This window comes from Mesoplodon bidens (assembly GCF_964165515.1).
Source record: "Mesoplodon bidens genome assembly, chromosome: 13".
In the NCBI taxonomy this organism is placed as follows: domain Eukaryota; kingdom Metazoa; phylum Chordata; class Mammalia; order Artiodactyla; family Ziphiidae; genus Mesoplodon; species Mesoplodon bidens.
In genome coordinates, this window is record NC_138169.1 from 23,667,054 (window position 1) to 23,681,171 (window position 14,118).

The 14,118-nt window shown below is 46.5% G+C and overlaps 1 protein-coding gene and 1 long non-coding RNA gene across 13 annotated transcripts in view; one reads left to right on the top strand and one right to left on the bottom strand.

Moving 5' to 3' along the window:
* MTMR3 (myotubularin related protein 3) overlaps positions 1-14,118 on the top strand; it is a 144,443-nt gene that overhangs the window by 127,470 nt on the left and 2,855 nt on the right. For 6 of the 11 annotated variants that reach the window (XM_081251635.1, XM_081251633.1, XM_081251630.1 and 3 more), the window contains 8 exons: positions 2,854-3,049; positions 3,840-4,025; positions 6,631-6,801; positions 8,025-8,170; positions 8,937-10,353; positions 11,450-11,560; positions 12,034-12,122; positions 12,873-12,899. In XM_081251635.1, coding sequence (XP_081107761.1) covers positions 2,854-3,049; positions 3,840-4,025; positions 6,631-6,801; positions 8,025-8,170; positions 8,937-10,353; positions 11,450-11,560; positions 12,034-12,122; positions 12,873-12,899 — 2,343 coding nt within the window. The remainder of the gene's footprint in view (positions 1-2,853; positions 3,050-3,839; positions 4,026-6,630; positions 6,802-8,024; positions 8,171-8,936; positions 10,354-11,449; positions 11,561-12,033; positions 12,123-12,872; positions 12,900-14,118) is intronic. The other 5 variants (XM_081251638.1, XM_081251639.1, XM_081251640.1 and 2 more) reach the window with 5 other exon arrangements.
* LOC308626499 overlaps positions 13,475-14,118 on the bottom strand; it is a 56,245-nt gene continuing 55,601 nt past the window's right edge. For both annotated transcript variants that reach the window (XR_014017258.1, XR_014017259.1), the window contains one exon: positions 13,475-13,734. This is a non-coding gene — a long non-coding RNA (uncharacterized lncRNA). The remainder of the gene's footprint in view (positions 13,735-14,118) is intronic.

Here is a 14,118-nt window from a genome sequence, read left to right on the forward strand (position 1 = left end):
TCCTGTGTTAGGAGCATGCAGCACAAAGGAGGAGCTGGAAGAAAAACCTAGCACTTTGAAAGGTTTAAAATGTGCAGCAAAGAACAGATCTCAGCCCTCAGAATGGAAGCATTGCCTTCTTATTTTTCCTGGGCCCTCTTCCTTTTCTTCCACATGTTTTTGACTCAGAGTAACTTAATTCTTTGTTTTCTGACATACTGTAGTGACACTTAACTTGCTATGAACTGGAATGTTTTACCGTGAAGAATAAAAATTTATTCATTATGTTCTGAAAAGGGTTAAAAATTCTTTAGACTTGCCAGTAGGTCAGTTCCTTTTACATTTGCTTCTGATTTCTAAACTACCATCTTACTTACTAAGAACATTACTGTGATTTTTATTGCTTATTAAAAATGAATGGCTGGCATTTGCTGTGAGGAAGGTGAAATAACACTCCTCCCCCCAAGGGAACTGTTTGAATACAAGATAAATTAGGAGGAATGCTCTGTAAAACAAATATGGACAGATAAATATTTCAAAGCCCCTGTTTTACTGTTTCAGGAAGCCAGAAATTGTGCCAGAGAAGACAGAATTTTCTCTGTTCTGGTGTTTGTGCTAGGTCCCATAGCTGTTTCCCTGGGTTCTGTTCAATAGATCTCATGATTGCATCAATTTTGCAGCATTGTTTGATTTATTAAATCAAATGGCTGCCTGAACCACTTGTACTAACTCCTGGTAGCAAATGATTAAATTCATCACAGTTGCAGTCAGCCCAGAGGGTGAAGCAGTTGTCCTTGGAAATGAGATCGCTGCCCTGCTTTGGGGATTAGCAACTTGCATCTGCTATACGTATTCAGAACCTAGCTAGTAGTACTCTTTCCTAAAGGAAGGGGAGGGCATAGAAAGAGCCTGGCTGAGGATTCAGGAGATCTGCCACTAATTGACTGTGTGACTTAGGCCAGTGGCTTAATTCCTGTGGTTATCAGTTTTTCCTGTCTATAAAATAAGAGGGATAGAGTCAGTACTACCTGATCTCTAATATCTTCCATAAGTTAAAATTCTTTCTTAAAAAGCTGTTTTTTAAACTCTGAGTCAAGAAGATGTAATTAGCCCTTGCTTGGTCCAAATGAATGTCAGGGAGGAGGAGGGAGGTTGTAAAGGAAGAAGGAAATGCTTTGTCTGTCTTTGGCAGCAAATCATAATGCAGTACTGAAGCTTCCCTTGTGGATAAAAAGAAGCTATGGCAGAGGTGGGACCAGCTTATGAGCGAGCCTCCTGACACTTGTTTGCAGCTGTAGAGGGCTACAGCATGCTTAGGTTGCTACCTCAGCTTTTGAGAATAGGACAAGGGAGACTGGAGTCTCAGCACACCTCCTCCGTTGGCAGATTTTGGAGTGCAGCTTCTGTGTTAGGCATGGATGGACGACACCAAGTGGTATGTAAGAATGATTCAGTCAGGTTCAAGAGAACCAGGTTCTCATTTACTGTTTCTCCAGGGGCCAGGAGATAAATTAGTATTTGTTCTCCTAAGCCTCATCTTTTATTTTTTTTCAAGACTGTGTGAGGAATGAGAATAAGTAATCAATCCACAAGCAAAAAATGTTTCTCAGGTATTTAGTAGGACATAGAAGGTCTTGAGATAGAATTTTTATCCACGTTTTAAAAAGTAGGAACCTTCAGTGTGTGCTAGGCACTGCACAAGGAGGGTATAGCTGTGCCTGAGACACAGTGTCTGCCCACTGAGGAGTCAGAGTCTGGTTGGTATAACAAGCAAATCCATGTGAAGCCAGTGCTTATGCAGTACATTCTGGTGTTTGTTTGCCTGGAAAGACCCTCTCTTTGGACTATTCCAAAAATTCATACTCATTCCCCAAGGTTTAATAAGCCTTTATAGGCTAGTCTTGGCAAAAGCCTTCTCATAGTCCCCTGACAGAAGTATTTATTCTCTCCTCAAACTCAGAGTTTGAAGGACTAGACTGTGGTCTTAACTACAAATCTGATCACATTTTGGAGAAATTGGAGCTTCTTTGGGGGTTGGGGAGTAGAATTCATGACAGGGCACAAGAAATAAAATGTCAACACAGTTAAAAAACCATTTGTGATCAGCTTGTGATTTTTCCCAAGGGGCCATTCTTGGGATCTGATACTTCCTGAAGGCCTTTCAAAAGGTATTTAGATCCCTGCTGAATCTAGTCTGTACTAAGCCCAGCAACTGTGTAGCCACAGGCGTACTTATTTGTGTGAGTCTAAATCATTAGTTTGGGCCCATCCAGTTTTAATCCATAGACATTCAAGACTTGATCAGTGGTAGGTGTTGGGGTGTGGGTAGTAAGCGATGTTGTCTGCACTGTTGTTGGATGTGGCATCTAGCTTGTATCTTATTACAGACATACTTATATTTGAGTTTTCTTTACCTTTTTTTTTTTGAGAATTTGCTGGGCAGAGTTGCTGATCATTAAATATAAATATTTTCTCTTTTCCATCTCAGTGGCTGTGTTTTTTGGTTTTTTGGGTTTTTTTGGAAAAGATTCCAGGAAGAGCTACTTTTCTTATACTGGGTAGATATACCTATTATGGACTAAAAAATATTAAATATTAATTCTCTCTGGGAAATTAGCTGTAAGATTTTTGGAACAGAAGGTGGCCCTGTTAATTACTGTCCTATTTCTAAGGCTTTCCTCTATTGCATGGTAGGGCTTGGGTTTCATTCTTGTACATGCTTTGTAAACACAGAGATTTTCTGTTTGTTTTGGCAGTGTTTTATTTGGAAGGAAAAGTCTTTGGGAATTGCTTTTTAATATGACTGGTATTTGGCATGACCCAGTATATCATAAAAATCAGCATTTCCTATCCCCTTCTGTTTTATTTTTGTAGTTGGCTCTCAGCTCTTGAAAGTACAAAATGGCTCCATCACCTGTCTGTGCTTCTGAAGTCAGCACTTCTGGTAGTGCATGCTGTGGATCGTGATCAACGACCAGTGCTAGCACACTGCTCGGATGGCTGGGACCGCACCCCCCAGATTGTGGCATTGGCTAAGCTCTTGCTGGACCCTTATTACCGAACTATAGAGGTAGGATTTGACACTTCAGGATGAGTGGGGGAAACCTTGGAGGGTTTTATGATCAGTTTTGATTGAGGTGGCTAGGTCCAGTGAAAGTGAAATTTCTTTAGTTTTGAATCATTGCTCCTTTATCTTGAGCTAAATTGTTGTGGTACGTACCACAGTGCTTGTGCCTCTTAAAAGGGGGTAGATTGTGGATAACAAGGTATTGAGAATACAGACATGTTTTCCTTTGCAGAGTATCTACTTGGATACCCCAGGAAAGTGGGGCTTCTATAGAAGGATCTTGACATGCTTATTATGGTAATGGGTCTGAATATCACCACAATGTTCTGTGGAGAAAGAACCCTATTGTGAAATAATCACCTATTGGGTTAAAGATATAAGAAAAACCATAAAGGTACCCTAAAATATATGTAAATCTGGGATGGGGAAAGATTTTACAAACATGACTTTGTAAGGATACCATGAAAGACAGAAATTAAAAAAGAAATTAACGGGGAAAAAAGTATGACTTTTTTTATAGTGAATGAAGGGTTAAAAATATAAATAGTCTCAACAAAGACTTAGATAAATGCTTAGTTACCACCCTTTTGATGATTATGCAATGGAGTTGAGGGAATCGGGACACTGCCCTAAGCCTGTGTCCCATCCTTTGGCCGTGGGGCTGGGTTAGAGGCTCCTGGTGGGCTTAGTGGGAGGGCGTTAAAAGGGATCACTGTTGGTGACATTAGGCTCAGGACAGTTACAGTTTGGATAGACAAGCACAAATGGGTCTCTCCTGGGTGCTTCCCCGCAGGGTTTCCAGGTCCTCGTGGAGATGGAGTGGCTGGATTTTGGCCACAAGTTTGCTGACCGGTGTGGTCATGGGGAGAACTCGGATGATCTGAACGAGCGTTGCCCAGTGTTTTTACAGTGGCTTGACTGTGTTCATCAGCTTCAGAGGCAATTTCCGTGCTCTTTTGAGTTCAATGAAGCATTCCTTGTGAGTTTGGGCTTGTGATTCTTCGTTTTGGGGACCTTCTAAATTCATAGAGGTATCAATGCAAATGTTAGTGGGCCAGTTTTCACATGAAACTGCATCCTTTCTAGAATTTGAGGGGTCATTCTTCCATTTTTAATTAAAAAACAATAGTAATAAACAGGTATTTGTTTATTTAGTGAATCCATGTGTACTAAGTTTACATAAACTTTGAGTTCTTCTAAACATAACTTTTAAAATGGATGATAAAAGCACTAAACAGTAGTTAGAAATAGAAATAATAGATTTTCATCTGCTCCCTCCAGTCCATCTACCAACCCCCCTGCGTCTGTCCCACACTCTCTGCTCCCTGTCCTTTGAAGGAGGATGTACTGTCCTTGCCCTCTTCCAGCCCCTCCTCCACTTGTGCACCAGCTTCCACCCCCCTCCTTTGCTCAGCTTCATGGCTTCAGCATTTCTCCTCCCTGCCCTCTGCATCAGCCTATTTTCCTTTTTACCAGATCATTGCCATCAGCATACAAGCATGGTATAGTGCCTCCTATTTCATCAAAACCGTTTCTCGGTCCTGCATCCCCCTCTAGCTATTATCTCATTTTTCATATCTCATTTCTTCACAGCAGAGCTCCTCAAGTCTTGACATTTACTCTCTCAAACGCTTCTCCTCTCATTCTCTTTTAAACCTGGCCCAGTCAGGTGTTCACTCCACCACTTTACCAGAGCTGCTCTTGTTAAGGTCACCAGTGACCTTCACATTTGTAATCCAGTGATCAGTTTTCAATCACCCTTCTTTTTTTTAATGCAGTATAAGTGATAGATAACATTATATTAGTTTTAGGTGTACAACAGTGATTTGATATTTGTATATATTGCTAAAAGATTAACACAAAATTCTAGTTAACATCTGTTACCATACATAGTTATGAAGTTTTTTTTGTGTGATGAGAACTTTTAAGATGTCCTCTCCTGGCAACTTTCAAATATATAGTACAGTATTACTAACTTACAGTCACCCTGCTGTACATCACATCCCACGACTTACTTATTTTATAACTGGAAGTTTGTACCTTTTGACTGCCTTCATCTTCTTTGATCCATCATTAAAATTTGGCACAATTTAATCACTCCTTTCTTGAAACACTTTCTTCAGTTGACTTCCAGCACACCGTCTTAGTTCTCCGCTTCACCAACTGGTCCTTTCTGTCTCCTTTGCTGGTTCCTCCTTCCCTCCCCACTCGCGAATGCTGGGAGTGCTGAGCCTCCTTCTCTAGGGATTTCATCCAGTTTGTTGGCTTTAATTGCTCTCTGTGATTCCCACATGTATACGTCTTCAGCTCAGATCTCTCTCTCCACTTAACTCCAGGCTCTCATCCACTTGTGACTACTCAGTATCTCCACTTGGATGTCTTAATGGTATTTCAAACTTAACATGTTGAGAACTTAGTTCTTGATTTCCATGTGTCTCCACCCCAAAACTTACCTTCCAGAAGTCTTCCATCTCACCAAATGGCAACTCAAACCTTCGATTCATTTAGGGCAAAAACTTTTATGTCATCCTCAACTCTCCTTTCTTTCATATTCCATATTCAGTCTCTCGGCAGATTCTGCAGCTCTGCTTTAAAAATATATCTAAAACCTGATAACTTATTGCTACCTGTGCTGTTCCCAGCACTAGTCTAAGCCACCACATCTCCTGCCCCAATTCCCGAGTCAGTCTAGCAGCCTGAGGAATCCTTCTAAAACATGATACAGACCGTATCATTCCTCTGTCAAGAAACCTCCAATGACTCTGCTTTTCACACAGAATAAAAGTCACAGTCCTTAAAGTGGCCTGCAAGGCCCTCCTCCAAGGCTCTCTCCACAGTCCTTAAAATGGCCTGCAAGCCTGTCCAGACTCATTTCCTCCCATCCTCCGCCTCATGCAATGTCTGTCAGTTCCTCAGAAGTTGCAATCCTCAAGTGCTCACCTCAAGGCCATTGTGCTGGCGGTTGCCTCTGCCTGGAGCAGCCTCCTCTCCCACCCCCGGCTGGTATGATCTGCTCTCTCATTTCCATCAGGTCTCTAGAGGCCAGTGAGCCTTCTCACGCTGCCCTGCATGTGCTCTGGCCCTCTTACCCTGCCTTATTGTTGTCCATAGCACTGGTCACCCCTCCCCCTACAGCCAGAGCAAGCTCTACCAGGGCAGGAGAGCTGTCTTCTCACTGTTGCCTGTCAAGCACCCACAGAAACGTTTGGGGTATGTGAGATGCTCAATAGCAACTTGCTGAATGAAAAGCTGTTTAGAAGTTCAGACTTGGGTTGCACACTGACCTGCTCCTATGCCCGGTTTATATGGGTAGCCGTTAACTTGGGACCTTGGAGACTGTTTACAAGGGAGGCCAAGAGGATGGGGGTGCCAACACCCTGTCTTTGCTTTTTTGACTCAGGAGTGATGGTGGCTGGGGTTATGAGGAGTCTGCGATTGGGTGGCTTACTTGGGTCCCCCATCCTTACCAAGCGTGAACTGAAGTGCACATCAGGGGCGTTGGGGAAGGTGGCTTAGCTGGGCTGACCTTCCCCCAGAAAATGTGTACCCATTGCTTGATTTTGCCTCATATTGGACTCCCATAGGTGAAACTGGTGCAGCATACCTATTCCTGCCTGTTTGGAACATTCCTGTGCAACAACGCCAAGGAGAGAGGGGAAAAACATACTCAGGAACGGACATGTTCTGTGTGGTCGCTGCTTCGGGCGGGCAACAAGGCTTTCAAAAACCTACTGTATTCCTCTCAGTCAGAAGCCGTATGTATTCTTCAGTCTTTTCTCCCTCATCAGCAGAATGAATGTGGGGATGGGGACATATGGGATCTTTTTTGAAAAGTGACTGTTTTCTCGAAGGCATCTCAGTTGTCTCTGGATGGAGTAGTTCCATTTTTTCCCAACCACTCTGTCCTGAGAAAGGCCTGTTTTCTGGTTATTCTGCCCTGCTTCTGACTGCTCTTTGTTCAGGGTGGTTTGATTTAACAAACATCTCTACTTTGCCACTCTAGACATGAATCTTTTCTGGCACCTCCGCCAGAGCTTAACTTATTTCTAGCATGTTCTGTCTAACAAGTGGAGGAGGCACTTAAGTTGTTCCCTGGATGCCCCTGATAGCTCAGAAGGAGCTGCAGGCCCCCAGCACCCTTCCAGTGTCAACAGGCAATGATACCCATTGCAGCATCTGTCTCAGCAGAAAACTGTGTGTGACACTAGCAGTGTGTCTGTGTTATCCTCTGCTCACATGGAGAACTGGCAGGCCCTTTAAGACTTTGTTCCTCAAAGGAACACTTTCTGTTAAGCAGAGAAAAGGAGGCACTTATATCTGTGCATTGGTACACAGTAATGTACACAGTAATGTTCCTTTTGTCAGAATGCATCTTAAATTCTAAAGTCACAAGGAAGCTAATCAGAGGTTACATTGATTTGCTGGACTATTAATTAATAAACCTCTCACTACAGTTAAGTAGTCCAAGGAAAGATTGAAGCTAGCTGCTTCTCTCTCTCCTGTGCCTGCTGGGAAAGTAACAGTACAGAAGAAAATTCCCTCCTTTTCATTTGATTAATTTAGATGATCCTATAAAACAGGTTTGATAATGTTTTCTGAAGCCAAGCTTTTGTACTAGGGAACTAACTATCACCATCTAGCAGAATGACTCATTTTCTTGTGCAGTAAAAGCAACAAATTAGGTTGAGAAAAGCCAGTCATTCAATAAAGGTGACCTAAGAAACAACTAATGAGAAATGGATTTAAAGAATTTTTTTTAGATTTTCATTCCCACAGAGGCTGTCAGGTGAAAAATGTCCCGTCTACCCACCACCCCCCCGTGATAGAGCTGCATCCACTCATGCTAAATGCCCCTTAGAGATTATGCAGGACTGCTGGGCGTTCCTGCTTCGTGCTTGCTTCTTCACCCTCATTTCAAGACATTTCTAACAGACTTGCTGGAAGTTGTTTAAACCTGTGTCCACCGCTCTCTCTTCAGGTGCTGTACCCTGTGTGCCACGTGCGTAACCTGATGCTGTGGAGTGCAGTGTACCTGCCCTGCCCATCCCCGTCCACCCCTGTGGACGACAGCTGTGCACCATACCCAGCCCCTGGCACCAGTCCTGATGATCCACCTCTGAGTCGGTGAGCCTGGGGCTGATGCCAAGACTGCAGGTCCTTTGTGGATGTACTCCTGTGTTGGGATGCATCCAGGGATGGTTGGAGATCATGACATTGTCTGGTTCCACACATCTTTCTTAGATCTCTGAAGTTTTCTTAGGGAAGGTATAAGGGTTTTGGGCTATAAGGCTGTAAGAGCCTTGTTTCCTGTAGAGTACTGGGCCCTGTTGCTACATCACTCTCTTGCATGCACCAAGCAGTTCCTCAGTGATGGAGCATATCCTCTGGGTTCCTTGTGACCCTCTGGCTGGAGTTTCAGCCACTGCTCTGTGCTCCTGCCTCCCTGCTGTGACTTCCCGTCCTGGGCTTGAAAGACAGATGCAGTCAGATGATAGACAGTCTGGCTTTGAGACATATGAATTAGCTTTATTGAATTCAGACTGATGAATAATAATTTAAAATACTGTAATATCAGAAGATCAGCAGTGCTACTTTCCTCTGCCACTAACTGAGAAACAGCAGTATCATGAAGAATATCTTTTAAAAATAGCATTTGCTATTAGCTTATTTGTATGTGTTGGGCATGGGGTAGGGATGGTGCCAGAGGAATAGAAGTACTCATCCTGGAGCTCTGCCTTCCTGCAGTCTGAGCCTTACTCCAGATGCGCCATGGCTCCTTGAGTAGCCATAATGGAGCCGTTTATGAAATGACTGCCTGTTAAAACCTGTTGTCTCCTACTTCCCTGTGAACAACCTCATATCCTCATTTCCCCCACACTCCTTCCTTTAGGCTACCAAAGACTAGATCATTTGACAATCTGACCACAGCCTGCGAGAACACAGTGCCTCTAGCCAGCCGGCGCAGCAGTGACCCAAGCCTGAATGAGAAGTGGCAGGAGCACCGTCGCTCGCTGGAACTGAGCACTCTGGCTGGTCCTGGAGAGGAGCTTCTGGATCCTGACAGCCTGGGGAAGCCAGCCAAAGTGCTGGGTGGCGCCGAGCTGTCTGTTGCAGCTGGAGTAGCTGAGGGGCAGATGGAGAATATCCTGCAAGAGGCCACCAAAGAGGAGAGTGGGGTAGAGGAGCCTGCCCACAGGGGGATGCAGGAGGTCGAAGAGGAGGCTCTTTTAGAAGAGGGGAGCAGGGGGAAGACCCCTGAGTGCCCAGCCATTGTGCTTCATCAAGAGCCAGAACTGGGTGATGCTGCTCTAAGGAGCCACCATCCAGGCACCAGCCGTCCTGTGCTCTCACAGGGTATTCCTGAGCAGCAGGGTGGGCACAGTATTCTCCCCAGTTCTCTCCAGGAGCCCCCCTGGGGAGAGGATGCCCAGGAGGTCCCTGTGGAACAGTCTCAAATAGGAGCTATCACACAGGACAGGGAGGAGGCAGTCCTTCCAATCTCAGTAGATGTGAAAGTTGGCTCTGGTACCTCACAGTCAAGTTCTCTGCCCTCCCAAGTTTCATTTGAGACCAGAGGACCAAACGCGGATAGTTCCATGGACGTGTTAGTGGAAGATAAAGTGAAGTCAGAAAGTGGTCCCCAAGGCCATGATAGACCTTGCTTACCTGCCAGGGTAAGCAGTGACAGGTTCAGTGGCAAGGAGGAGCTTCCTCAAGCCGTGGAGCCCAGGCCTTCAGAGAGGAGCCTGGCTGAGAGGCCCCAAGTGGGATCTCTGGTGTATAGGACTTCCCCCAGCAGCACCCAGAGCCCAGCGCATTCTCCTTGTGCCTTGCCTTTAGCCGAATGTAAAGAGGGGCTTGTGTGCAATGGTGCTCCAGAGACTGAAAATAAGGCCTCAGAGCAGCTCCCAGGGCATAGTACCCTCCAAAAGTACCCTACCCCCAATGGGCACTGCACCAATGGGGAGACTGGTAGGAGCAAGGACTCACTGAGCCGCCAGCTGTCTGCCACAAGCTGCAGCTCTGCCCACTTACACTCGAGGAACTTGCACCACAAGTGGCTGCACAGCCACTCGGGGAGGGCATCTGCAACTGGCAGCCCTGACCAGCCTTCCCGCAGCCACCTGGACGACGACGGCATGCCTCTGTACACGGACACTATCCAACAGCGCCTGCGTCAGATTGAGTCGGGCCACCAGCAGGAAGTGGAGACCTTGAAGAAACAAGTCCAGGAGCTGAGGAGTCGCCTGGAGAGCCAGTACCTGACCAGCTCCCTACGCTTCAATGGGGACTTTGGGGATGAAGTGGTAAGTACACCATGGTGCCTTCATAGCTGCACAAGGAGACAGGGCACACTGAGCTGGGGCACCCTTTGTACAGATTTCTGAAAGAACTGGAAAGTTCCAGAATTGAGAGAGGCTGGAGATCAGCCTCAGCCAGGTGATTGGCAGTGTTCTTCTTTTTCCTTCCTGTCTTGCTTACTTTCCACAAGTATCCTGTCTAGACAGAATAAGGAAGAGAGTTAGCACTCACTATGTGGTTGGTCAGTTCTCTTTGGAGAGAGGATCATGCCTTGAGAAAAGCGTGAACTCCTGGGCAGAATAACATTTGTAGGGCAATGTCAAATATTCCTGTGAAATCATAGTGCCTGTCCTACCCCAGTAGCTAGTGAACAATTAGCTGCTGCACCCCACCCCCAACCCCCAAACATAACATGGGCTGTAGCTGTGAAGGTTTAGTTCTTTTTAAACAGATATCTGTACCTACCTTGTGGCAGGTGATGGCAGTAGAAATGGGGACAGGTAGCACTGATGGAGCCTGGTGACTGGAGTGGTGGTACCTGAGGGGAGGTTCTCAGGGAGGCAGTCTCGACATGATTAAGGACAAGTGTGAGTCTGGCTCTGAAGCAGTCAGCGTACATTAAAGGCGGGCTCATCCAATGACTTTCACTTCAAACTGACTTGGTTTTTCCTTTATACTAATGATGGTTTCTCATTTTCCCAAAGAGTCCTTCAGAGAAAGGACATGCCCAAAGCACTTAGTTTCAACACACACATGTAAGTGGCAGGGTTGGACTGACAGGCCCCCTGGAGCAGCTGACACTGAGTTCCCACTTCATCCTGGTCATTTCTGCCCTACTCACTTCCTGGAACCCGAGGCCTGTCTTTCCACTCCAGAATCCCTGCACATAACCTTAGATCTGTGTATCTCTCTTCCAGCTGAGCTCAGCCCTGTCTCTGAACCTGCTCAACCCAATTCTTGATGGCTGAGGCACCTAGAGATTCAGCAGCCCTAACACGCAGGCCCGCCCAAAGTCCTCAGTGCTCCCTTCTTTGCCAAGCCCTTTCTTCTTCTGGGAGGAGACCAGGTTCATTCTGTTCAGCTGTGTTTGTTTGCCAACAGACTTCAATTCCTGACTCGGAAAGCATTCTGGATCAGAACTGTTTGTCTCGCTGCAGCACAGAGATTTTCTCTGAAGCCAGCTGGGAGCAGGTGGATAAACAGGACACGGAGGTACAGGCTCAGCCCCTGTTCTGAGTGCCACCCACGCAACTGTTCTGCAGTTCTTCTCTACCCCCATCATCCATTCCCCCTGCCCCTGGCTAAGGAATGACCACACAGCACACTTAGCCTTGAGCCTCTCTGAATCTCAGCACCTGTGAATTCCCATCAAGCCTAGAATTTCTCAGCAAGGGAGATGCAGCAGGCCAGCCCTCTCTCCTCATTGCGTCTACGAACTGGAGCCTTGCCAGCTCTCACAGCGACCCAGGGTGCTATTGCCTGCCACTTGATCTCAGGGGAGTTTGAAGTCCCCTCCAGGGAAACGATTTGGACGCCTTTCTTGTACTGCTGACATCAGACCTGATGGGCTGGTGCCACTGGAGCCAGTGTGGTCCTTGTGACTCTTGCTGCCCCCAGCATGGCTCTGTTGGCTCCGGCTGGATGGCCCATCTCCTGTCACTAACCTGGCCTCATCCGTTTTACAGATGACCCGTTGGCTCCCTGACCACCTGGCCGCCCACTGCTATGCATGCGACAGCGCCTTCTGGCTTGCCAGCAGGAAGCACCACTGCAGGTGCCACTGGGAGGGTGGGGTGGGGTGGGTGGGGGTGTAGAGGCTGAGATTTGGTCCACAGATCCTGCAGATTTGAAAGATGCAGGCAGCTGGCTGGCAGTGTTTTGAGGCAGACCCCAGGGTCTTCAGGACCCTGACTCACCTTTTGTGCCTCTGAAATTGGTGTTTGCAGAACTGCACTGGGTGTCTTTCTTCCATTTTAGAGTGATCGTAAGTTTTGAAAATGATGTCCCTTTTTTATTTTGCTTCCTGGATTGGTGGAGCAACTGCCACCACCACCCACACCGCCATTTCTTATTCCTAGAATACAATTTCTTCCGATTCAGCATGGCTGCTGTGAGCCATGACAGTTTTCCTGCTGTGGGCAGGGAACTTCGTGTTCCTACTCCTTACCTCCGCTCCCTGACCGCATACTTATTGGTTGGAGGACTAGTGGGTATAGCTTAGGGTATAGCCTTCAATCCATAAGGCTCCTGACTTCTTTCTTCCTTCTGGGTTGGGGTAGTGAGTGGCTAGGGATGCTTTGCCCCAGCTGGGGTGGTGACTGGAGGATGTTCAGTGTTCTTGGGGTAGGGATTTTATCTGAACTGTGACATAGCCCACCCACATGAATGGACCTGGATTGAAAATGGAACCACACCTCTTTGTCTAGTGATGATGATTCTAAGACTGTATATCTCCCCAAGCTCACCCCAAGCCCAAATGTCTTTAGTTGGCTTCTTCTCTGAGCTCTTTCTCCCCTCCTTGCAGGGACATTGACCGTGTTGATCAAACGTGGTGAGCATTTGCAACAACCTGTCTGTGATTTCTGCACACCTACAGTAACTTCTCCACACTAACGCTACCATTTCCCCCTCTCTGCACTCATTGGGATGAAGCTTGGGGCAGGAGTGCAGGCAGGCAAGCAGGTGGGCTTGGGTGGGGTGGGGGGACCACAGCAGCTGGCTGAGGAGACCATTACAGCTGAGTCAGGTTGCAGCCGTGGTTGCCCCTGCTGACTGCATAGGTCAGCCGAGCCATCTTGCTTATGGCAAGAAGCGGTGCTTCAGCAGGGGCTGGTCTTGTGGAATAGCCAGTTGAGGGGTTTTAGAGCTATTTCTTTTGGGTCAGATGCCGGTGACTTTCAAGTCAAACAGCATGACTGCTTTTTTTTTTTTTAAGGAAAAAAAAAAAAAAAAAAAAGAGCCCAGGACTGAACAGAGGTGGTCTTTCCAGAGAACTGTTAGCGCTGAAGACTTAAGGGAAAACTCCACTTAGGGTCTATCAGGATCCCCTGAAAGAAGTCAGATAGAAAAGCTTAACTCATCAAATACATGTCAGGCCTTTAAGCTGAATTCCAGAAGGTATGTTAAATAAATGTACACATCCAGAAGTAGATTTAGGTAATTTTTCTCTGTAACCACAGTTGTTGCTGACTCATGCTTTTCAGAAACAGAGTTGTGAAGTACTCACTGCATTCTAGAAGATGAAGTCCTGTGTTTGTTTTAGTTCTGTCTTTTCATTGCTCCTTGTCTAGCCTTTTCCTTTTGTGGTGGTATTTTGTTGCCAAAGGGTATTCAGTATTCTCTCTTCTGTGCTTAAGTAGTCCTTAATCCAGCAGTGGGTTTCCTTTCTGAGGAGCATAAATGAAAAGGTAGTGAGTGATACTGGCTGAGGAGGAGGATTTCCTTTTAGATGCTTGCCCCAAGTCTTTGGCAGGCTGCATCAGACTCTTCCGAGTCTCCTATTCTAGGGCCTCCCCAGAGTGGGGTGGGGTTGTAAGGTGAGCAGAAACTCATCCTCTGCCAGTTCCCTTTCCTGGTAGTTGTGAAGGGCATCAGTTTGCGTGTGCAGACTTTTGCTGCACAGGCGCTCAGAGCTGGGCTTTCAAATGGAGGAGTGGAGAGAGGCCGGGGACCTGGGTGCAGTCAGGCCTTCAGGTAGAGCTGATATTCCCTGGAGATGCATGGGGGCAGGGGAGTGACCCAGTGTCAACTCATCCTTGTCTAATAGGGTG